General features: G+C 38.0%; 1 protein-coding gene and 1 long non-coding RNA gene across 5 annotated transcripts in view; both read left to right on the top strand.

The window, feature by feature from the left end:
- The first annotated feature begins 1,310 nt into the window (after positions 1 to 1,310).
- The window catches only part of LOC115433028 (glutamate receptor 3-like), a 115,575-nt gene continuing 92,001 nt past the window's right edge, over positions 1,311 to 24,884 (top strand). For 2 of the 4 annotated variants that reach the window (XR_003937296.1, XM_030154213.1), the window contains exons 1-2: positions 1,311 to 1,822; positions 2,221 to 2,379. Coding sequence is in view for 3 of the 4 variants with exons in the window: in XM_030154213.1 (XP_030010073.1) it covers positions 1,735 to 1,822; positions 2,221 to 2,379 (247 nt within the window). In the remaining variant the exon portion in view is untranslated. The remainder of the gene's footprint in view (positions 1,823 to 2,220; positions 2,380 to 24,884) is intronic. The other 2 variants (XM_030154212.1, XM_030154211.1) reach the window with 2 other exon arrangements.
- Positions 5,500 to 24,692, top strand: LOC115433030 (uncharacterized). Its single transcript, XR_003937297.1, has 3 exons — positions 5,500 to 5,643; positions 11,571 to 11,574; positions 24,683 to 24,692. It is a non-coding gene; the product is annotated as an uncharacterized LOC115433030 (long non-coding RNA).

Here is a 24,884-nt window from a genome sequence, read left to right as displayed (position 1 = left end):
TAAATTTAATGTCTTAAGACAGATAAATGATTAAAGGGAATGATCATCAGGAAGGCAAGTGTCCATCCTCACAAGACTGAGTTCAGTAACTGTATGTGTATCAAAACATGTAATTCTCATTTCTGCACTACAGTAATAATGTTTCTGTATCCATAAACTACATCACACTGTGTAAATGATAGAATAGAATGCCTTTATTGTCATTATACATATATACATATATATAATGAAATTAAGAGAACTCTCTTGCGGTGCGTAGTGCAAAACAGTTAAAAGAAAAAGTGTAAATATATATACATAATAAAAACAGGCATGTCAACCAACCAAGAAACGATGTAATGATGTACTTCAATTAAAAACATAGAAAGACGATGATTACATTCCAAAGACTAGAAGGTAAATGTATAGATGTTTGAGTTGGTAAGTTGATTTGGTGAAGAAAAAAAAGCCAATGCTGCATTTAGCCCAAGCTGCAGACATTACAGACTATTGATTAAAACAGAAGTAAATAGAGCTGCAGTGTTTAAATGAGTTGCATCCACATGCACATCAATGCTTCAACTTCAACTGGAATTTTCAATGAAAACTCAGCCTACAAACAGCAATATTTATAATAATAAGACAGAAAAGATTGAAAGCAACACTGTTTTTTTCCCCCTTTTCTTATAATCCAACAGAAACCCTGCACAGATTGCTTTAGACTCGTGGACTCCATCTATGAAATGAGTGTAAATCCAAAAAGACTCACAGCAATAAGTCAATTAGGACTTGAATATATAGCATTAGCTGGGCCAGTTGGCAACTAGTGATTAAATAGTGATAAATCAGTGCATTAGCGTCCACCTCTACAGTCTCTGCACACAAAAACCTGCAGGGGACAGCCTAAGATTACACGGATATGCATAAGCAGTGCTGCAGAAGTGCTGCTACACAAAGACTTGTTTAGTTAAGTAGAGACAAGCACGGATAGATGGAGGGATAGATAGAGGGATAGTGAGGTATATGGATAAGTAGAGGGATGGAGAGATGCGTTATGCTCTCAGCACGCACACAAACAGGAGTCGGATGCGGGTCTGTAAAAAAGGTGCGGGTGCTGCTCTGCCTTTGCACCACACACACACGCACGCACACACACACACACACACACACACACACACACACACACACACACACACACACACACGCACACACGCACACGCACACACACACACGCACACGCACACGCGCACACGCACACACGCACACACACCAAACCCAGCAGAGGCTGCACCGCCTCACTCACCAACTCTGCAGTGACGTGAGGAGAAAGACGGGAGGCTGCTCTTATTATAATTCAACGTCAGACCAAGTTTGATAAACGCCCCCCTCACTCACTCCTCTCTTTTCCTCCCTGCCTCCCTTCTCTCTTCTCACTCTCTTCTCTCTCCCTCCCTCTCCGTGGCCCATTTCAATGGTCCTTATGCACAATAAGGAGATCTGTTTTTTCCACTACCACCACCACCACCACCACCACCACCATCTTTGAGCTCACACACCGGCTGTAGACCTCCAGCAGCAGCAGCAGAACCCTGCCGCTGCAGTTGCGCTGGCACACATTCAACGTGGGTGCACACAGTGGGTGAGAGAGACCCGACGCATCTTGTGGATTTCTTTGTACAAGCCCGTGTACATGGTTTGCCTCGCTTTTCTTGTAACACATCCAGACCAGGAGTTGATTTCACTTCTCGGAGAAAAATGTGGCATCGCACAATAGCGACAATTTTTGTTTTATTGTATTTTTGGGGAGAATCGCTGGCAGGGTTTCCAAACCAAATCAACATCGGTAAGTTGACTGGGATACTCTGACTTCATATATGTGTCTGTGTTGATGCATCCTGGATATTTCAAGTCGAATTGGTTTTATTTTTTTATCATTTATTGACAAGTTTACTTCGGTTTTTGGCCGTCCTGTAGGAGGCTGAGTAAAAATAGAGTTGATCCAAATGGTCTTTTTTCAGTATCTGCAGTGCATTATGGAGTGGTGTCATATGGGTTATATACAGTGTCTTGACTTTTTTAGTTTTTAAAAAAAGTCATATAATCACCTGTCCAAATGATGCGAAATTGCATGACACCCCTCTCACTATTCTCCTGAGGATGGGAGAATAAAAAGTGCCTCCTTCACGTATGTTGGGAGTGAACTAATTAGAGTGGTGTTATGTGACATTTTCTTTCCTGTAGGTGGACTGTTCATGCGCTCTACAGTGCAGGAGCACAGCGCCTTCAGGTTTGCTGTCCAGCTGTATAACACCAACCAGAATGTGACGGAGAAACCCTTCCACCTCAATTATAATGTTGACAACCTGGAGTCCTCCAACAGTTTTTCTGTCACACATGCCTGTAAGTACTCATACTGCACTGCAAACTATTTTATAAGCAAAAAAAAGTGTCAAGTTTTAGGCCATAATCTGAATGTTTGTGCTGCATACAGTTGTGTTCAAAAATAATAGCAGTGTTCTTCAAAACGTGGGTAAAGCTCAAAATCCTTATAATATTTTTTTATTTCCATTCATTGGGAACACTGCACATTATATTTTACATCAAAACATGAAGAAAAAAATGTATCAATATTTTAATTACTTTACAGAAAATGAAGGAAAAAATGATATTGGGCTGTTCAAAAAAATAGCAGTGTGTGCATTTTTCTTTACAAACTCAAATATTTACTCAATAAACTGAAAAAAACGTTCAGATTTAGCATTCCTGTGAATCACTAAACTAATATTTAGTTGTATAACCTCTGTTTTTGAGAACTGCTTCACATATGTGCTGCATGGAGTAGACCAACTTCTGGCACCTGTAAACAGGTATTCCAGCCCAGGATGATTTGACAACATTCCACAATTCCTTTGCATTTCTTGGTTTTGCCTCAGAAACAGCATTTTTGATGTCACCCCACAAGTTTTCTAATGGATTAAGGTCCGGGGATTGGGCTGGCCACTCCATAACCTTAATTTTGTTGGTCTGTAACCAAGATGCTGCTCACTTACTGGTGTGTTTGGGGTCGTTGTCTTGTTGAAACACCCATTTCAAGGGCATTTCCTCTTCAGCATAAGGCAGCATGACCACTTCAAGTATTTTGATATAAGCAAATTGATCCATGATCCCTGGTATGCGATAAATAGGCCCGACACCATAGTAAGAGAAACAGCCCCATATCATGATGCTTGCACCACCATGCTTCACGGTCTTCAGAGTGTACTGTAGCTTGAATTCAGTGTTTGGAGGTCGTCTGACAAACTGTCTGCAGAATGAATGGAAATAAAAAATATTATAAAGATTTTGAGCTTTACTCACGTTTTGAAGAACACTGCTATTATTTTGAACACAACTGTACATATATATATATATATATATATATATATATATATATATACACATATATATATATATATACATACACACACACACACACACACACACACACATATATATATATATATATATATATATATATATATATATATATATATATATATATATATATATATATATATATATGTATATATAAAACTACATCTACAAACAGCACAGGCCAACCCAAAATGACACATTTATACAGTCAAATTGATGCTTGATATAAATGTATTGGTCTTAAACACATGCACACATTCTCAAACACCTGTCACGCGTCTGGCCTTTTACTCCACATTCATTTCATCTAAAATTTACCAGCTGGATGATGGAGCATGATGGCCTGTAATTGGCCAAGCACTGTGATTTTGTAAACTGAGTAATTCAGTAATTCCAGAGAAGCTGATGAGCAGCACTCACTTGATGATGGCGCAACAAAGTGGGCAAAACAAACACTGATATGTTGGCTCTTGTGTCCTGCTGTGACCGTAGCGCACTAAGACTAAGACTTTCAGTGTATGTTGAAGGTGCGATGGTTGTGTTTTGTTTGTTCAATGGTGGATTTTCACTGCAGATACAGGGAAATTAGTTTAAATTGCCCATTCTTATTGGTTTAAAATGATATTAAGTTGTAGCTGCATATTGATGGATGTGTATGAATGTATGGGCTGTAACATGCTGTATAGTCCGTGTAGTCATCCCCTACAAATTTGATGGATCTGAGAGGAAGGGCTCTGAACTGTGAGAAGGCTTCATAATTGGTCTACCAGCCAGTCCTCTGCCATGTAGGCCAGCAAGCTCTGTCTGGAGAATTAATTTGTTATCCTTCTTCCCACCAACTGCACTTCACACTAGACGCTTAAGGATCAGGTAGAGCACTCCAAACTCTGTCAGCTGGATAATGTAAAGTGAGAAAAAGCCTAAAATGTAGGAAAATTGAACACGTATTTGAGTTTGTCCAGCGAGAGCACTGCTGTAAAAATGTGAAATGCTGCTGAAATGCTGCTGCTGTTTGTGAGTGTAGTGGTTGGTAACATATTGTTACTTACAGCAGCAGCCTTGGGGAGAAGTTGTAGGGGAACAAGCGTTCACACACATTCACACCCTCACACCTTGATGCTGCCCAGTTAAACCACAGCCTTGTACTGTTGGCTACTGAGTAATTACACAGGAGCTGGAGTGAGGTCAGTGCTGAGCTCAAGGGCACTAAAGCAGTTGTTGCTGATGAAAAGATGAATATTACATGCATGCATGCCTCAGATCGGGCACAAAGCACAAACTCTACTTTCATTTTAAGGAGGCAAGAAGTCTGTCTTCAGTGAGGATTACTCATCTAGCAAAAACATTTATTCTCATGAAGTCAACAATACATGGTCATTACTTTCAAACAGCTCTTTCACAGGCTTCGATCTTTAACCCACTGTTATTCTGTAGACATCACGGACATAATTTTTTTTTTTTTTTTAATCGGTGGGATTGATTAAAATTCTTATAATACATTAAAATTGCACTAGTCCAAAATTACCTCTTATAATATTGTAGATTAAGTGGTCTGAGAGGACATGAGACTTCTCCATCATCTACATCTATTCCTCGCTTTTGTTTTCAGGCTTTAGAAAATTCTACTCCATGATGTGTGTGTGTGTGTGTGTGTGTGTGTGTGTGTGTGTGTGTGTGGGGGGTCAATATGTGATTGACAGCTGTGATTACAAATCGCTGATGTGGCCTGGATGTGAGTCTACTGCTGTACTCTGTGTCGGCATGGAAAAGTGGCTTGAAATGGCATCATATCTATCTTTTGAATTTAGTCTCATGATTTGGACAGAGTGGAGAGAGTGGCAAAAGAAAGGTGTGTATTTGTTAATTCTGACATGTGTATTTTGCCTAAATTCAGCTCCTGTAGCTTTAAGTATACACAGCCTGGCCAAAAAACAGTCCAATATTCTAATATTTTAGTGAGCCGCCTGTAATTTTGATCAATGGCATGATTTCAATGAGCTTGTGCAATGTCATACTATTTTTTTCATATCATTTAATTTTTTGGACACATAAAATTGTTGACCCTAGACTTGACCAAGTGAACTGTCCCCAGATCATAACTGCCCACACAGGCTGGTACTGTAGGGACAAGGCATGATGGGTAATCACTTCATCCACCTCTCTTCTCACCCTGATGTGCTCATCATTCTGGAACAGGGTCAGTCTGGACTCATCACACCATATGACCCTTTTCCATTGAAACTCAGTGCAGTCTCTATGCTCTCCATCAAACTAATGTTTTTTTAAGAAATGAGAAGCTACTCACTGCATCAGTTAGGGTTAAAGAACTTGCTGCAGTCGATATTAATCACTATAGTAATTATCTAACGGATGTAGTGGTCTGAAGTATTTACTGGGTAAATAAAAAAATGGGGGCTGTGTATTATTTGTTGAATGATTGTTTCTCTGAATTTGTTTGTCATCAGTAACCTTCCTTACTTGTCACTGTATTAAAACCAAAAGTTTAAAGTATAAAAGAAGTTTTATTGATGAAAAGATGGCATTTAATGGCTCAAGTTAATTTACTTCTACCACAAAAACATAAGATTTCAAAATGGTGGACAAGTGGAAGAGTACAGCTTAAGACAAAAAATAAGATGGAAATGATTAAAAAGTTTTTTTCAGAACAAAGGGGAAGTGTGAGTGTTTTCTTAATATTTTAACCATTATTCTTCACACAGTATATTTCAATCATAGGTTTTTACAACAGAGAAAGTGAGTGGTTGAAAGTGATGTTAGCATCCTCAGTGGCCAATTTTATGGGACATACAAGGTAAAACAAGGGGGAACAAACACTGAATTTCATCTTCAAGTCTCCCTGGAGCATGCACTTAGGATTAAGACAGCTGTGTGAACTATTATTAAAACAGCCTAAAAATGGGCAGCTTGTAAAACAATATCAACGCAGTATCTCAGCTGGATGATATAGTGAAAAAATTACATCTAGTTTTTTTTCTCAATGTTAGGGATGATTCATGATTTCATTAAAGATAAGATAAGACAAGATAAGATAAGATAAAATAAGATAAGATAAGATAAATCTTTATTGTCATTGCACCAACAAACAATGTACACAGTACAGTGAAATTGGAACACTGCCCCATACAGTGCAAAAGAGAAAGCAATGTATGTTATAATAGTATGCAAAAATAAACAATCAGGTTCCATTTTTAATTATGGTTGAGCAAGAAAAGTCTCCAGAGGAACAAATTTGAGTTCGTCATTTTTCACTATTGTCATAAAGCAAAACCTCGGTTAATGGAGTTAATTTGATACCTTCCCCAGACCTCGTATACAGAAATGACAGACATGGAGTAATGCTAAAGATGTCAATGTATTGTGTTGTCTTACAAATCCTACAAATTCCACCATAAAAATTTCTATTTAATCACTAACATCTTGCTTCTCACGCTACATCGCTGCCGTATTGTAACTCATGTTTACAGACATTGCCTCACACTGTTGTAAAAATAGATTCCTGATGGATTACAGAACCAATTTGTGTACGATGCAACTATTAAAGGTTTTGAACATAGCCAGGTTCATGTTGAGAAAGCCTTTAAATAACAATGTTCTTTGTTGGGAAAGAAGCTTTAATGATTTTCCTTGAGAATAAACAAAAATACAAGTTAATCAGGTGGATTAATTATAGCAAGATAAGCCGATATAAACTAAAGTAGATGCTCTCCAGTTTCCACTTGAAAAACACCAATGAGCAGCTAATTATGCAGAGCAGCCAGGCCAGTTTGTGACTAAGGCATCGCTTGAAAATGCACCAAACTACATGATTCTTATTTTAGTAGTCTGGATTGCATAATGCCCTGCTTGCCTGGCAGGTGTTGATGTAGCAAGTGAATGTGATGATTATTTTGACATGCTGCTATTCTGGCAAGTATTAGAGTTTAGTCACTGCTGTGCTTTCCCTCTGCTCACACATTTAATTTAGAAAATATTAGCAAGCGTTAAGATGATTGAAAATTTAAATATGTCAATTATTTATCATCCTGTGTGGCATATCCACAACTTTGAGACAAATGAGGGGAATTAGTCTTCCTCTGAGTTTATTAGTTGCATTTGTTGCCTAGAATGAAAGTAGGACGACACTACTGTCCTCTAGTTGGGTCAGTATATAATGATTGTTACAAATCCCTGATGGCAAATGACTGTGTTATTGGCAGTGTGGATCAATAGGTGGAAGGCTATAGTCCAGCAATAGTGTGTATGTGTGTGGGTCCAGTTTGTTCTCCATATGGAAAAATCAATTCTCACCAAGCTTTCATTTTCTCTGTCCCACTCCCTCTATTCAAATACATGACTGAACAGGTTATTGGAGAACTTCTCATGGCCAGAGACACTAAATTTTCACTCCATTGGCTGTATTGCAGATGTGGAAGCCCTTTTGATGCAAAACCTGTAAACGGTGAACAATGCATCGCATCGCACAGTTGTCAGTCAGTGTAACGTGATTGAATCGGCTCTGACAAAGAGAACTTTACTGTGCTGTCGTGTTTATTATCTCACCAATTTGTGGCTGGAGTGAAGCTGCAGGATGTATTGATGTGACACCTTGCCCCAGGCCAGGACTGATTGTGTGCATAAATGCAGAAATAGGAAGGTTATATCCATTAAGACCGAGGTCAGGGCAGGAAAAGACAGTGGAGACGGATCTGCTGGCTGGGCTGGACACTCAAGAGGAGTTAGAGGAAATACACAAGAGATAATGCTTTTGCAAGTAAGGTCAGGCCAGGATAAGGAGACTGTGATTCAGTATCTTTACTTACATAGCACCCACTCACAACCTAATTAAGCTGATGCTACACAGAGTCACACTTGTTAGATACTTCGTCTGTATTTAGGATCATGCTAATTAGGCCATTAAAATGCATGCAAATGAATTAAAATTTTTGTATTTCTGTGTTAACACATTTAGTAGATATTTGTTATCTGTTGTATCAGTATGCAGCGGAGGAAGACCAAAAAGCCACATCATGTATTTTTTATAACTTCTCACTTGCCTCTCAGTAAGCAGCAGGAGGCTCTGCTCAGGCTAGAATTTTTTCCAGAGACAGACTTTGATGACATTTGAGCCATGTCATTATTATATTTTTTGTTAAAGCATTTATTATAGCGAACTGTCCTCCCTCTGCTATGACTCAACCGGTGTGATGCAGCTCAGACAGAGGCTAATGTTAGAGTACTTCAGTGTGTAGGCAATGGACAGTCCCACTAATGCACCACCAAACATTTCATGTAGCCAGATCTCCTCCTCCTCCTCCACCTCCTCCTCTTCTTCTACTTTTTCTTTTTCATCTTCCACATTTATAATGCTGTGCTGCACACTGTGACTCACAAGCTGTGTTTCTGCAGAGATACACAGATGGAGCACGCTAAAGAGTATGCAAACAAGTTTTAGTTTGAGTTTATTTTCATCATTTTCAGCATATACAACTCAGACACGCAAACAAATAAATAACCATAAACGAAAATACATCGACAAAAAGACAGCATATGTATACGCCTGGCCCAAACTGTGTATCCCAAAGGCATTTTTATATGAATTACTGTTATTACATTGAACGACGAGTAGGTCGTACATGATCAAAATGAACCAATGATTATTTTTCTCTATAAAAACTGTGGAAAACCTCTTCTCCTCCATATATTAATTCAGTTCACCTTAGCATCCTTCTGTAAGTAAATAAACTTGACTGGCAGCAGTGTTTGTTTGGTCTATGTAAATGAAAAAGTGGGTTACTTTCTTTGATTCAACAGTGAATAACTTTTTTTATTCTTAATTATGTTGATATTCTGGTCTTGGTAAAGTTATTGTCATTATTTGGGTTATGTTTGGGTTATTATTTTGTATGTAGCTTGAGTATAATAGGCACTAATTATATATTTTTGCTTATTCTCTTTTGCTTTGTGTGAAAAACAAAACCAAACACTCCAAATAAATAATGGAAATAAATATGCTCTGGGTCTGCACTCTTCTGTCCTAATAGATGGACCATTGAGTTGATAATTATCCAAGACCTAAGAGAAACATGAGCCACTCATCCTTCCCTCTTTAATTCTTCAAAAACATTGTAAAGTCAAGATGAAGAAAAGCCCTCCCATCAATGACTGCAGATTACAGGGTTTAGTTTTAACAGTTTAATGATTGGAAACTATTACTTACTTCTGCTTAATGACTTTAGAGGCAAATATTATACTTTTTACTACCATAAATGTATAGCAAGTTTAATTTCCAGTTACTTTAAAGTGAATCTGTGATTATATAATCAATTTAATCAACAAATTCAGTATATGGCAATATTATCAATAACTTACAGAGTAACTGTTACTATTTGTCTAAACATGTCAGCTTGAGAAATTAGCTTATTAAGCAAGAAAATAAGCAATTTATCTATGATGAAAATACAAATATACAAACTATGTATGATAGCATAACATTAGAATAAGCAACACATGCATCATCTGTAGATTTAATAAGTTTAGGTTGTATTGCATCAGTAAAAATAATATTACATGAATATTCTTCACCTATTTATGCATCAACAGCAACCAATTTGTAAAGCGAGTACTTTACCATTTGTTGATAATTGTCAAGGGACGATTTGAGTTCCCGGACAATGTGAGTCACACATTTAACTCTGTCGGCCATCTTTTACGACTCGGTACAGCAACGATGCTAGGACAAATCACTGTTATATGAGTCAAATTATGTAAAAGTACAGAGATTTTATCTTCAAGCAGTATCTTTCTAGCGATCAGATGTGATTTCGAGAGTCAATTTATATGCTTACTTTCGGTTTCTTTTGCAGCTGACAGTTTATCCAGCTGACAAACGTTTTGATCTAAATCTGGGGGAAACTCTGCGGCGGAGGGTAATTGTGGCTCTATGTCAGCGATGTGATCTTTTCGAGGTTGCCATAGTGAGTCGTTTGTCCCAGCGAGGTTACCGTAGCGAGTCGTAAAAGATGGCCATTAGAGGTAAATGTTTCCACGCATGTGCAACTCACATCGTCCAGAGACTCAAACCATCCCTTGACAGATACTATTTAGAACCACTGGAGCCAAAATCAGGCTAGATGACCTGATGCTGTTTCATGCCAGTGTGGAAAAGAGAAGCTGCTTTTCCAAGCATCTGTGTTGAGTCATGGAATAGAGTAGGAGAGTCATGTTTGAGGAAATTTTGACATAAAAAGGGTGTAAATTTTATGTTTGAAGTTTATTTCACTGGCTATATTTCTCCAGCCCACAAAAATGGATAGTATACTCAGTTCTTCTCACACCACTTGAATTACAATATGACAAAAGGTAATTATAGAATTTTTGCCGAATGATGCCAAAAAGCTATCAAGCACTGGATTTTTAACTTACTTTAATACGCAGCTTGGCTAAAAAAAAAAAAAAAAAAATCCAAACGTGGATTTAACTAAGCAAATAGGTCAGATTCTTCCAATGGATAATGACTGCAGTGATTCATATGTTTGAGCTGTAACTGGTTGTTTAACTCGAGCTGATGCAGTGAGTAAGTTCTCATTTCTTAAACAACCATCTGTTTAATAGAGAGCATCAAGATTGGACTGTGTTTCGATAGACAAAATAACATGTGGTCTGAAGAGTCCAGACTGACCCTGTTCCAGAGTGATGGACGCATCAAGATGAGAAGAGAGGTGGATGAAGTGATTACTCATCATGCCTAGTGCCTACAGTTCAAGCCTGTGGGGGCAGTGTTATGATCTGGGGTTGCTTCACTTGTGCAGGTCTAGGTTCAACAACGTCATATGTCCAGAAAATGATGGAAATAAATGTTGTGACATTGCATAAACTACGATTGCATATCCTGAAGATAACTAAAAGCCCAACAAAATATTAGGGACTTTTTTGGCTAGGCTGTGTATATACAGTACAGAACATTTTAAGGAGTGATATTTTGCTTTTTACCTCCGCCAGAAGGTATTGTGATCACTTTGCTTTGTGTGTTTGTGTGTTTGTTTGTTTGTTTGTTAACAGGATAACTCAAAAAGTTATGGATGGATTTTCATGAAATTTTCAGGAAATGTTGATACTGGCACAAGGGAGAAATTAAATTTTGGTGGTGATCGGGGGGGGGGGGGGGGGGGGGGGGGCAGATCTGTCTTGGTGGAGGTCTGCGCTCTTCGAGTGCTTTTCTTGTTTTAAATGGAATTATGCATTTTAAAACATTTCCCTGTGGTCTACATAAACTATAAATGCTATGCTTGGGTCTGAATTCTTCATTAATTCAACTCCACAGGTCCATCTTCAACCCTATTTCTGAGTAATGACACTAGAAAGGTCGTTTTGAGCGGTGGCCCGTTAAATGCAAATGAGCCACTTCATGCCCCACCCCCTCCAGGTTGTTGGTTGTGCTGCTCTGTCCCGTTCAACCAACAACTGAACATTTTAGGTAATTGGCTCAAAGTTTGGACATATTTTCAATATGGACTACAACCGCTGCTGCCGACAAACAATTATGGCGTACTCAGAGAAATGTTCGTTGGAAGTCTTGACCTTATATGTGCAAATGTCATGACGTAATTAGTTATAGACGCAACAAATTAAGAAGGAACTAAAACAGGTTGTAGAAATCCACTCGATTTATGCCAAAATGAATATAAAAATAGCTTTGGAGCACCTGGAGGGTTCAAATTCAAACTTTTTGAACTATTAGCGTCCAAATACACAAATAAATGTACCAAAGACTAATAAAAGTAGGTTTAGCAAAATATGACCCTTTAAGGTATGACAGTAGAGTAGTGTGTAAAGTACACTGTCGTAGTTTTCCTGAAGTGAAGGGTCAGAATATCCTGACCCCTGCAAAGCTGACCATACAAAATTCTCTCTACATACTGAAATACTGCATATCAACAGATGTCTTGCAGCTGTCATTACATCCCTTAGGTATGTAAATTAGAATACAATGAGAACACAACATTAGTTTTACAATGATTTATGTTTCCACAGAGCACACAGATATTTGGTAATATTCTGATATTTAAAGGTAAACGTCAATTTGTCGGTGCTTTACATAATTTCTGCTAGGTACCACCAAAACAAGGATATCAGAAAATAACCAAAAAATAGGTAGCTACTTCAGTATTATATCTCAGAGAACACATTTAAACCAACAAGTAATGAATGATGCATGAGCGTCAGAGACACGGTTGTCAAATTGTTTGGCCTGAGGGAGAGTTGCTGCATGATAGTTTCTTTCTTAATTCATGCTTTTTGTCTGGTGTAATAAATGTATAAACACAGCTCATTATCACAGATTTTTTAAGAGTATGCGACTGAAAACAAAGAAGCCACTGAAAGCTGAAATTTGTACAACATGACAGACTGCAGATCCACTTGCTGTGGAAGCCAGACTTTGTGTAGGTTACATGTGAAGCCTTTAAATGGATCCTCTGGATTTGGGAGCCCTTGAACAGAAAGAGACACTTACCCAAAAGCATGTCCTTTTATCATGATGCACTGATAAAAATATCTGAGTTACTGCGACTGCAGCCAGAGTCCTGTCAGATTGGATGACCTGCTGTAAGCTGACAAGCACTCATCCCCAGATTTGTCATGTAGTTCTCATCAGATTGGGAAGCAGGAAAAAAATCAACAACAATAAAAAACACAACAGCTTTTCAAAGTGAATGACGTTACGACTGGCATAAGATTCGTTTCAGTTACAAGAGACACTTTTAAATTGACCTGTATTTTAATGATCAGCATGGAGGGGAATAGCACGGTTCATTCTAAAATGGCAAAATACTAGTATTCAGTTGCAGATGACATATATGCTACAGATATCAACTGGCTTAAATGTGTAAGGCTGTATTCAGATCAGATCAGAATACTTTACTGATTCCTGAGCTCTAATAGTGATTCTTATTACTTCTCTCAAATTGATCTTCTGAACCTGTGTCACCAAATCAGCTGTGTTTTCACTTAAATCACGCATAAAACACTCAAAAACCACAGAACTTTACCAAATCATCTTGAAGGCGAGCCACTGGAGATGCGCATTCATTCTTTCATCCTGTGCATCAGAATGTGTTTATATGTCAGCGCTGTTACAGAACAACGGTGATCACTACTGACAAGCTCCAGTGATGCTGCAGCACTTTGTAGCAGTGTAACACAACGTCCTTCAGAGCCGCTGCCTCTGAAAGCTCTGCTGTGATTCACTAAATGTTACCTGAGAGTATCCAAGGACAACAAGCTGTGAACTACTCAGAAAAAAACAAAACAAAAAGAAAACCAAAGATGCCACTGGGCCTTTGAATAATTTAGAGGAGCTGCTTCCATAAATTTCAATAACTAGTGTATACTTCGTGCCATATTTTTAGTTGTTGAAATTAAATGAGCACATTTTGTACTTGATTCTCCTTATTTAACCTCATTGTAGCATATTATTTAGAGGCCAGGGGGATAGTAAACTTTAAAAAGATCTACATTAAAGGTACTATACGGATGATTGATTTCTCAAAAGAGCCAATGAAACTGACACATCTCTAGAGACTGTATTATTCACTGCATAAAGTGTGAATCCACGCATCTGTATTATGGTGTCATCAAGATCTATCCTCCAACAATAACCTAGTCAGTCAAAATAACACTGGTGTCTTATAATCTTCATATGTTATTTCAGCTTAGGGATGGGCGATATGGAAAAAATCATATCATGATAATTTTTTTCATATTAGACAATATTGATATGTATCACGATACAAGTTAAATTACTTTTTTTGTCAAGCTTAAATTTTCTGTTACGCATAAGTTAGATGTGAAGACATTAGAAGGTTATTTTTGATTTCAATATGATTTATTTTCTGTCAGAGCTTGAACATGACAGATGTGCTGAAGAACATTATACAACTGTTTCAGATCAATAAAACAGATCCATATATTTAAAACTAAACTAAAAGTCTGACCAGCAGGCAAAAGCTTTCAAGTTCTAAAAGAGAACACAAACAAAACAGACCATCTTCACTAAACAATTCCGGTGTATATATGTGGGGGTGCGTTCTTTAACTACCGTAACTGGTGTGAAACCAAAAGTGAAACTTAACGAAAGGCGAGTGTTTGTGCCTTCAAATAAACTACATGTATTTATTTGGTACAACTCCATATTGTAATGAAGGCCTCGAACTCAAATGGTTCACACCCTTCTTTTCAGTAACCCGGTCGCCCAAATTCATGGTCACATTTTCTCCTGAGGGAACACACATTATCACCCACTGCAGCCCAAACATTAGCGTGTGTGCTGCGGCTGCTGTTACGCCTGTGCTGTGTGCGTCAACCTAACTTGACGTGGCTCTAGTGTGATTGATTAGGTGCGGCGCTACTTAATTATGATTGGCTGTTTGTATATCTGTCAAAGTGTGGATGGATAAATTCTATTGAAATTGTTTGGAGCATGTCTCATATTTCTATCGAGGAAAATTTATTTTACAATACATATTATTATCATTTTATAGCCCAGCCCTATCTCAGCTGATAGTTTACACTGAAGCTCTGTTAACTTAGCTCTGTTTTTAGACTGAAAACAGCCACGGTGAATACTCAAATGCCATCCATTTTCTGTACAGTTTGTGTTGTCAGTAGCTGCACTGAAGATCATTGGAGTCATCCAAACAAGGTCAGAACTGTCACAGTTTAGTCTGAACTGTGGATCAACAATTATATCATCACACAATAACATCATATGTTCATTAGCTTCATAATTAACTCTTTAAGTGCCAGACAGTTAAGGGGCTAATAAGCCTTAAAAGTGCCACAGAATTTGGCCGTTTTTCAGTATTTCGCGTTGTTTTTATAATATTTGAAGAATCCTGCAGGAAACCGCTCGGTAACATCCAACCGATTGCTGATTAGATCCAAAACGCACTGGACGCAGCCGATTCATTATTGATCGTAATTTGCATAATTTATAATAATAATAATAATAATAATAATAATAATCTTTATTTATATAGCACTTTTCATACATTAAAAACTGTAGCACAAAGTGCTTTACATATCAGTTTAAAAATCAGTACCGCCCCCCACCCACACCCACCCACTCACCCGCACACACACACATATACATGCAAACCCACAAGCTCACACATGCTTAAGAATACTGACTGAGCACGGGTAGACCAGAACAAAAATGTACAAGTAAAAGTAAAACATCAATTTAGGAGGCGCTGTCTCAGGGAGCCATCCGCACCAGGAGGCAGCCGCCGACCCCGGCGACCAGGCACCAGCAACACAGCCCCGCATCCCAACTAGTGGGAGAGGCCCAACTGGGACCCCCACCCACCAGAAAGGAGCGGACCCCAGTGAGAGAAGGCGCCACAGCCCCCGGAGTCCACAGCCGCCCCCCGGCATGGAGGGCTCCCTCTGATGAAACACCGGAGAATAAGAAACATTAAAAAGATATAAAAATATTATTCGGTCGCGTGACCTCAAATTCCCGTCTGCTTCGTCTCAAAAGGGGGACACAGAAAGAACGTCATCGAAATGTGAGAAAGAATTGGGGGTGGATGGTTTGTTTGTACACAAATGTGGCGTGTTCTCCAAAGCCGATCTGATCGGCCCGTGGCACTTTACAGGTTGTTTTCGTAAAGCCGATTTAATCGGCCCATGGCACTGAAAGTGTTAAATTCACCTGTGTAGCAGAAAAACATTTGATGATTGAACGAATAATTTTATTTTGGTTACTTACATATACAGAACAAAGATTATTTCAACATTTTCTCAGACTCAGTGACTGAAAAATGAGTAAACTGAAATTTAAGGTTTATTTTTGCTATTTCCTTCCCTTGAATGATCTAGAATCCCAACAATGCAAAAGTAATAAACATACACAAATAATAAAAAAATAAATTATATTCCTCAGTTATGTTACATTTACATTTAAATCATTTTTTTGTATTGTAACCCTCATGTATTTTACATTTTAAGGGTTTTTTGAAACTCAACAGAGAGCAACACAATTTTATCTCACTAAGTTCATTTCATAGTTTGATTCCAAAAACAGAAACACATCAATATATTTTGCATTTAAATAACCCTCTTACATCAATCATCAAACTTCTGTTTTTCAGTGTAGACATGTGTCCGGTGGTGAAAATAATTGCAGTGGTTTTGTTTTTTAATGTCTGCAGTACAATTAATTGACACTTTGACGTGTAAGAACTCTTTTTCTAAACACTGATAATAATTAGGTCATTTTTCAATATTTAAAATTTAAAATTCTATGACTAGTGTGTATTTTTCATATATATTAGTGATAGTTATTTGTCAGGGTGTAGTTTGCTCAACGAATTTCCACCAAACTATATTGCAAATGGAGTCATCAGCACTTTCTACAAGCATTTCTAATTTCTGAAACCATGTACAACTGTCTTTTTTGGGCCTTACAGCTTCTTATAGAGTGAGTTGAATTGTTGTACCTCTTGTAAAAGTCATCCTTGGATGATGCTTTTGCAGCATATACAAAGCATGTGTAGGTGGAGCGTTAGCAGCACTTTTACTGTGATGCAGTGAAATATTAAAGTATATTTTTCCATGTACGGCTTCAACAGCCATGGGCCTTGTGTGCGTATCACTGCTGCAGATTTCCCTCTGTCATGTTGTTTTAGCATGTGGGCTGTATCCGGTTGTATTTCTCAGATTAGGGCTAATCCAAAGAGTGTTGCCCCGCTCTTTTGGTATAATGAGTATCTGCAGGGGGTAACCCACTGCATGAAAATGTTTGTTTTTACAAAGCTATAATCTGTAAAGAGGGAATTCCAGCCAACATGTAGCCACAGTGCCTGAGGAGAAACACCTACTCAGGCTTCAGTCCATGTATGCCCTCTGCGTTCCCTGTGGTTGGTCAACTGAGATGAATTGCACAACAATGCAGACTGTAATGTGGATAAAAATATGAAATGCGTAGATGTCATAACACATAGATCATTTGCACTGTGCCTTCAGTTAAAGTTGTGTCTAAAAACAAATGTTTACCCTGGTTATATGATGAAATTTAATGAGTAATTAGTAATTTTTGAAAAAGAGACATTTATTACTAAGACCTTATCGAAAATTGAATACATTAGTGATATTATTTCCTTGGCATGAGTTTCCATATCTGCAAAGTGGTCATGTTTTTTTTTTTTTTTTTCTTTTAGGTATTCTACTGACCTTAAATATGGTCTGTACGTTGTCAGACTTGGCCTTTCATATGACCATACACTTCCAAAACAACCCTTTTCAAGACCTTGGCTTCTTCATCTTTGCCATCTGTATCTAGGAAAATTGAATTGCAGGCTTTTAACCTTTTCACATGCCTTTGTTGAAGCTTTTCCTATAAATAAAGTGCTTTTTTATGATGCCTGCGCACTAGCATTGCACCGGACAGCGTACTCAGGATGTTAAATGAATCACATCTTAGGAATATAAGTAATAACTAGTGGGGGCGAATGGTAAACAAGTAATTATAATATAGGTAACATGTTCATAAATCCATGTAAATAAATACAGCAGATGTATTTGAATGCCATGGTATAAACAGATGCTGCATTGTTCAAAGACAAAAATAAGAGTGCATTATGACTAACTGCACATTCGTCTGTACTGATGTAAAAATCCCACACGCAATGTGTATGCTGTAAACATGTAACTGTATAACAATGTGCTCTAATAAAACATTTGACATAAACAGATGCTACATTACATAGATAGTGCAGATAGTACAGTATAATTAAACACAAGTGAGGTTGTTCAGTTGGTCTGTTTTATCTCTCAGTGTGATAGTATCTACGCTGAATACATTTACTGCACATTTACCATAATGCATGTATATCTTTAACCCTTTAATAACCCTTTAATACTGCAGGTGCTTTGGTTACAGGTGGAATGCCTTCTGCAATGTGTTCTACAGCTCTGGAAAAAATTAAGAAATGACCTGATCTGAACACACTCAAAACCTCTGAGATGTTGCCAAGAGGAAGATGGTCACAGAGCAGAGGAAGACACATTGCATTAAAGGAGTGATATTTTGCTTTTTTAAATGGAATTGTGCATTTTAAAACATTTCCCTGTAGTCTACATAAATTGTACATGCTATGCTTGGATCTGAATTCTTCATTAATTCAACTCCACAGGTCTATCTTCAACCCTATTTCTGAGTAATGACACCAGAAAGGTCATTTTGGGCGCAGGCCCTTTAAATGCAAATAAGCTACTTCACACCCCACCCCCTCCAGGTTGTTGGCTGTGCTGCTCTGTCCCGGTCAGCCACTTGTGTTCGTTAATACAACCAACAACTGAACATTTTAGTTAATCAGCTCAAAATTTGGACATATTTTCAGTTTATACTACAACTGCTGCTGCTGCTGATAAACAATTACTGAGTACTTGGAGAAATGCTCGTCAGAAGTCTTGAGCTTATATGTGCAAATGTTGTGATGTAACTAGTTATAGATGTAACAAATTAAGCTGGAACTGAAACAGGCTGTAGAAATCCACAAGATTTTTACCGGAATGAATATAAAGATAGCTTTGCAGCACATGGAGGGTTCAAATTCTAACTTTTTGAACCGTTGGGATCCAAATACACAAATAAATGTACCAAAGACTAATAAAAGTGAGTTTAGCAAAATATGTCCCCTTTAAACAAAGTTGACCTGCTTGTATTTTTGTGTCAGGAGTGGCATAAAGCATCAATGGCAACATGAGAGACTAGTAAAGCTCGCCAAGCCACATGAAAGCTGTAAGTGAAAATCAAAGCTTTTCCACCAAACATTAATCTCTGAAGTCTTCATAAATTAAAACACGAGTATTGTGTCGTTGAAAAATGAATCAAGTTGAATATTGCATCAGGTTTTCTTTGCATTATTCAAGGTCGTGTCAGTTTTCTCCTGAGCTGTAAGTTGACAAAAATCTCACAGACTTAACGTCTTTGTGCAGAATGGAAAGCACGCTCATAACCTGGAATATCAGGGGAGAGATGCTAGCAGTGTGTTTGTAAATCATCATTCAGAAGACGGCACAGTCTCGCAGTCCAGCTCATTTCTGTGGAAACACTCAAAGTGCTGAGTGTCTGTCAGTCAGCACATTTACTAGATTTGTTGGCATCCACCCTCTAGCTGAGAAACGCTGTCCCATTTGATGATCTCCTTTAAAGTACAGACACATCTTGATTACTTTTAGTTCTGGAGACTTGGGTTGAGTAACTTTTTAGCTATTCACAGACTCATCACATCACAGTACTTTATTCATTTTCATTCCAGCAGTGTGATCCAACACCCTCTGTGGCTGTTGGTGCAATCTGTTTGGTTGGGTTCAGCAGGATCAGTATAAAATGAAGAGGTAGAAGGTGGAAGTTACAATGATTTAGTGACAGATGCAGCTTGGTTACATCTTAAACCAATATGCTTTTTGTTTTTTGGTGTTTTTTTTTGTTTTTACAAATAGAATAGAATAGAACTGGTGATATGTCCAGGGTGTACCCCGCCTTCACCCATAAGTAACTGGGATAGGCTCCAGCGACCCCTGTGGCCCCAATGAGGATAAAGTGAGTTCAGAAAATGAATGAATGAAGAATAGAATAGAATAGAATAGAATAGAATAGAATAGAATAGAATAGATCTTTATTGTCAATGTCACAGGAACAATGAAAATTTGTTTCGCAGCTCTGTTCTGTATAGCAGCATAAACAATTAGTGCAAAAAGGACTGTATAAAATATCACAAAATACTGAAAAATATAAGCAATGTACAAACGTTACAAGAAAAAATATTAAATATACATGTACTACTAAAGTACTACAAAAACTGCTGAAATGTACAAAATAATAACTATACTATAGATGAGAAATATGTTCAACAGATAGAATATATACAGGCAGTATAGGATTTATACAAGGTAAGATTAAGAAAACAAGGTGCATGAATTGTGACTATTGCACTGAATTATGGTGAGTAATGCACTGTCCATTAAACTGGGGGTGGTGGTTGTTCAGTCAGTGGGTGGGTAGGTGGGGGGGTGCATTTAACTGCTTGTGGGTAAAAACTGGGCTTGAGTCTGTTTGTTCTTATTATATGTATAGTGCATTACGCGAGAACAACAAAAATCATTAATGACCTGTAAGAGCTTACTGACATTACTTACTTAGTTACATTATGTTTTAATTCAGGGGTGTCAAACTCATTTTAGCTCAGGGGCCACATATAGCGCACTATGATCTCAAGTAGGTTGGACCAGTGAAATAAACAGTGAAAAAAGTAATATTACATTATGAAAATGTTTACATCTACAGACTATTCTTTAAAAAATGTGAATAGCATGAACAACCACAAACAACCTGACATTTCTTAAGCACAATTTAACAGTATTATGCCTCAGGTTATCATTTACACATGTGCATTAAAACTTACAGAGCACAGTGGATCAACAAAGGCACAAAACATTTAGTAACAGGCAGAATATTGTCAAAATTGCACTGACTTCTCTCAAGACATTTCAAGTTCATATTTGTTCAGCTTATTCACATTTTGTGTGGAAATGTAAACATTTTAATGTCGTTTAACTTTTTTACACTGAAAGAAAGAGAAAAATTTGGAGTTGACATTATTCATAGGTTGTTTTTGTACTATATCATTTGTCTGATCCACTTGAGATCAAATTGGGCTGTATGGAGCCCCTGAACTAAAATGACACCCTTGACTTTTAATATCTTCAGTGTAATTTTTGAACCTTGCAAATTCATCCAACGGGCTGGATCGTACTCTTTGGCAGCCGGTTTTGTCCCACGGGTTGCATGTTTGACATCCCTGTTTTAATTGGTCTTGGTTACTTTAAAGAATGGATTTAAATGAGCAGTTCTTTACAGATCAGATACACTTTGTTAATCCAAAGAGGTAAACTAAATGTTCATCATCAAGACAAGAAAACTGAAGTTAAATAAGTTTTGGGGATGGCAGTCAGAATGAAGGATCTTCTATAAAGTTCAGTCTTGCATCGTGAGGTGAGTCATCCACCGCAGCTGCTTGTCTGGTTGGTTAGACTGTGTTGAATCTGAATTGTCCAACATATCAGCTGCCTTATTCATGGTGTGTCTCTCCACCACAAGTGATTCCAGTTTCTCTCCAAACACTGAGCCATTGTTCCCCGCCATTTTCTGCATCTTCCTTGCAGTTTTGTTGATAAGTATTACAGAAACTCAGTGTAAAAAGTTTTATTTAACTTCATCTGCTCATACGATTGACCTATGTGCTGCAGTGGCCCCACAGTTAAAGTACTGCATACCTTATTTATCTTTTGCTTCTGTCTAGCATACTTTTGTAATGTGTCGTGACTCATCAGCTGTCTACAGGAGAGCTGATGTGCTGGATATAGCTGCAGATGGTCAGAAAATATCTCTCGCTTGTTACCTTGGAGTCCGATTACAATGACATTTAGCACAGACAGGTATAGACGTGTTAGCATATACAGATACTTTAAACCACTGCTTGTTTCATACTTCGTTCTTACAGTTTGGTGCATTTGTATTTTATTTCCAACTGGGATTCTGATGTGTGTTTCTGGCAATAAAATTTGTTTCATAATAGAGCTGCACAATATATCATTTGAGCATCACAATGTATGTGTGCGCAATAGTCACACCGCACATCCTGCAGTGTAGGAGGCAAATGAACTCAATGTCTTTTCATCTAATTTCAACCTGGGTACCTGACACACACTGCGTGCAGTGATCCACCAATCACAATCATTCTTAATCAGTTTGCCAAAGCAGACCACACCCCTGCACATGGAGGGAGTCACTGGTAAACACATTGAAAAATGAGCAACAAACAAGAGAAGATCACAGAAAATGAAGACTTTGTGCCAAAAAGAAAAGCAACGTCAGTTATCTGGAATTATTTCAGCAGCAAGAAGGATAATATTGAAACATGTTCTGTGTCGATAGTGCCTTGAATGTTGTCACAATGAGAGGTAACACAACTAATTTGTTTGACCATTTAAATCAGTGCCACACAGCTATTATATCCTTCTGAGTATTTGTTCATATCGCAATATATATCACAGGGTTAAAAAAAAAAATCGCAGTTTCAGTTTTTTCCAATATCGTGCAGCTCTGTTTCATAATGTTGATCACATCAGCACAGGAAAACACGATTTCATTGATCCATACCATAATGATTTACTATCAAACTGAACTGCTCATTATGGGATAAATAGTTTCCTGAATCCTGAATAATTTGCACAGATACAAATTCATTTGCTGCCTTAACAGCCTTTATGCACTGCAGTATAATGTAGTATATGTACTGCGTTTATGTAGATACATCATAAGTTTAGTGGGTTACTTGGAAATGTAGCATAAAAAACTTAGAAATCAGTGCACTTAAAAGAGAACAAATAGCATGTACTTTATTCACAGTTTATTATTTGTCTTGACCTTATGCCAAACACCTTCTGTTTGTGTTAAATTAAAACAGCTGGTGAATTGTCTCTTTGTTTTTCTACATCTTCATCCTTTTCAAGGTGGTAGTTTCGGGTTAGTACTTGAATATTTTGTGCCGCATCCTCTGCCTTCTTTCTCTTCCCAAACATGTGACCCCAGGACAGGATAGGACAGGACAGGTATTCCCATGTGGTTGAACCCAACATGGCCTGCCTGTCCCTTTGGGAAAAACAAACAAACGGCCCTTTTCTCCTCTAGTATCCCTGGAGGCAGTTCACTGAGACAGCAGCAGAAAAATAACTTCCCACCAGGAGATTTGTTATCATCACAGAAAGTCAAATTGTTCTTCTCACTTTGTGCAAGTGCAGTATCCAATCTCCTCATACCAGAGGGATGGAAGTTCGCCTCTGCCCCCCAGTGCGATGGAGTCTTCTTCTCATTTTCTTGCATGCACGAGGCTTGAATTCCTCCACTGCCTCTGGTGTTCCCCTTTTCAACCAAGGACATCGGCTTCCCTTTGCTTCTCTGCAGCAACAGAGCTTTAAGAATTCACTTTGTTGATTTGGCTCTGCAGCAGTACGGCGCTCATATAGTACCCCACAGGTTCAACTATACATCAGCAAGTTTTATGACACACTCAGAGCAGAATCCTGGGCTGACTACAGGAGAGCTGCAGAATGAAGAAACTGATGCTAGAGCTGCTGCATCTATCCGAGAAACCAAGATACTGTGTTGAAAAATAATGACAGGCAGGTGTGGGTGCTGCAGAAAGAAGGTGGAAGTGGACAGTTTGGAGAGGTGTTTTTTTCCCTGTTGGGTTTTAATCATGCAGATAAAGCCTGTGTTAGTATTCTCAACAGAAGCACACACAGGCTGCAGTGTAAAAAATAGCTCCTTTTTCCTCCTCTGCAATAAAGCAAATGATGTGTATCTTCATCGGTGACCGTGATCAGGGGAATTTACTGTAGCTGACTAGTGTTTACCGCATCATGTGCCCAAATATAATTTAATTTCATCGGTCCTTTAGGAGAACTGTGTGTCTTTTTAACCTTGACAAAGAAAAGCTATTGCTATCATTTCAACAATAAAATTGGAAGAAATTGGTTGAGTCGAGAAATGTTAATTTCATGGCAACTTCCTTTTCCCTGTGGATAACACGAGCAGAGTATTTTCTGTATTTGCAAGTAATTTGAATATGATGTGTGCAAGGGTAAATAATGTGATTCCCAAAAGAGCTACTATGAAACATGATGAAGCCATTGGTGAATAGTTATCTTCTGTGACATTTTTCTGTTTATGAAGGAGAGATTTATGTAAGTGTTTAACAAAAGCCCACTGGGTCTTGCAAATGAAGCCTCGAAATTGTCCTTCAAACATAAAAACAATGATACAACGGCCTCTTGAAGATTTTTGTGGGTGATTATGGCTTATCTCCTGCTGGTAATACCAAACAGATGCAGCTATTTTCCTTCAGGACGCCTGTGTTTGTGCAGTCCTTACATCAGTGTTGCTCCTGCCCTTTCAACACACATCAGCAGCTTTGGGTTTAAGGCAGTGAAAATGGAGGCACAGAGGAATTACAAAATGACTGAAAATAAAATGTCTGAACCTATAAAACAACACGGATGTGTGGGTGAATGAATGGTTGTCTTAATGGTAAAGTCAAGCTGAGCAGAAGCAACTGTTGTGTAACAATCTGCAGTGAACTCCAACCTACGTAGCATAAAGAAACCACCAGGCAGTAAAGCAGAAGAGTGTGATTTCAATCTATTTACAAAACACACTTCTCAGTAAATCTGATCAGGTAATTTGTGCTGCGGTGCAGTATTTGAGTCATTTGCGTTTCAAAGATTTCAAAAGATTTTCAACATGAAGTAGGCTTGTTAACCGCACAAACATAATAACTCCCACAAGTGTAATAAACCACAAACGTAATGAAAATTTGCAGCTTTTAATGTAATAATCTCACAAATGTAATAACTTTCCCTCAAAT

This window comes from Sphaeramia orbicularis, chromosome 14 (assembly GCF_902148855.1).
Source record: "Sphaeramia orbicularis chromosome 14, fSphaOr1.1, whole genome shotgun sequence".
Taxonomy (NCBI): domain Eukaryota; kingdom Metazoa; phylum Chordata; class Actinopteri; order Kurtiformes; family Apogonidae; genus Sphaeramia; species Sphaeramia orbicularis.
The sequence above is the reverse complement of the archived record's forward strand: the minus strand, read 5'-3'. Positions and strand labels throughout refer to the sequence as shown.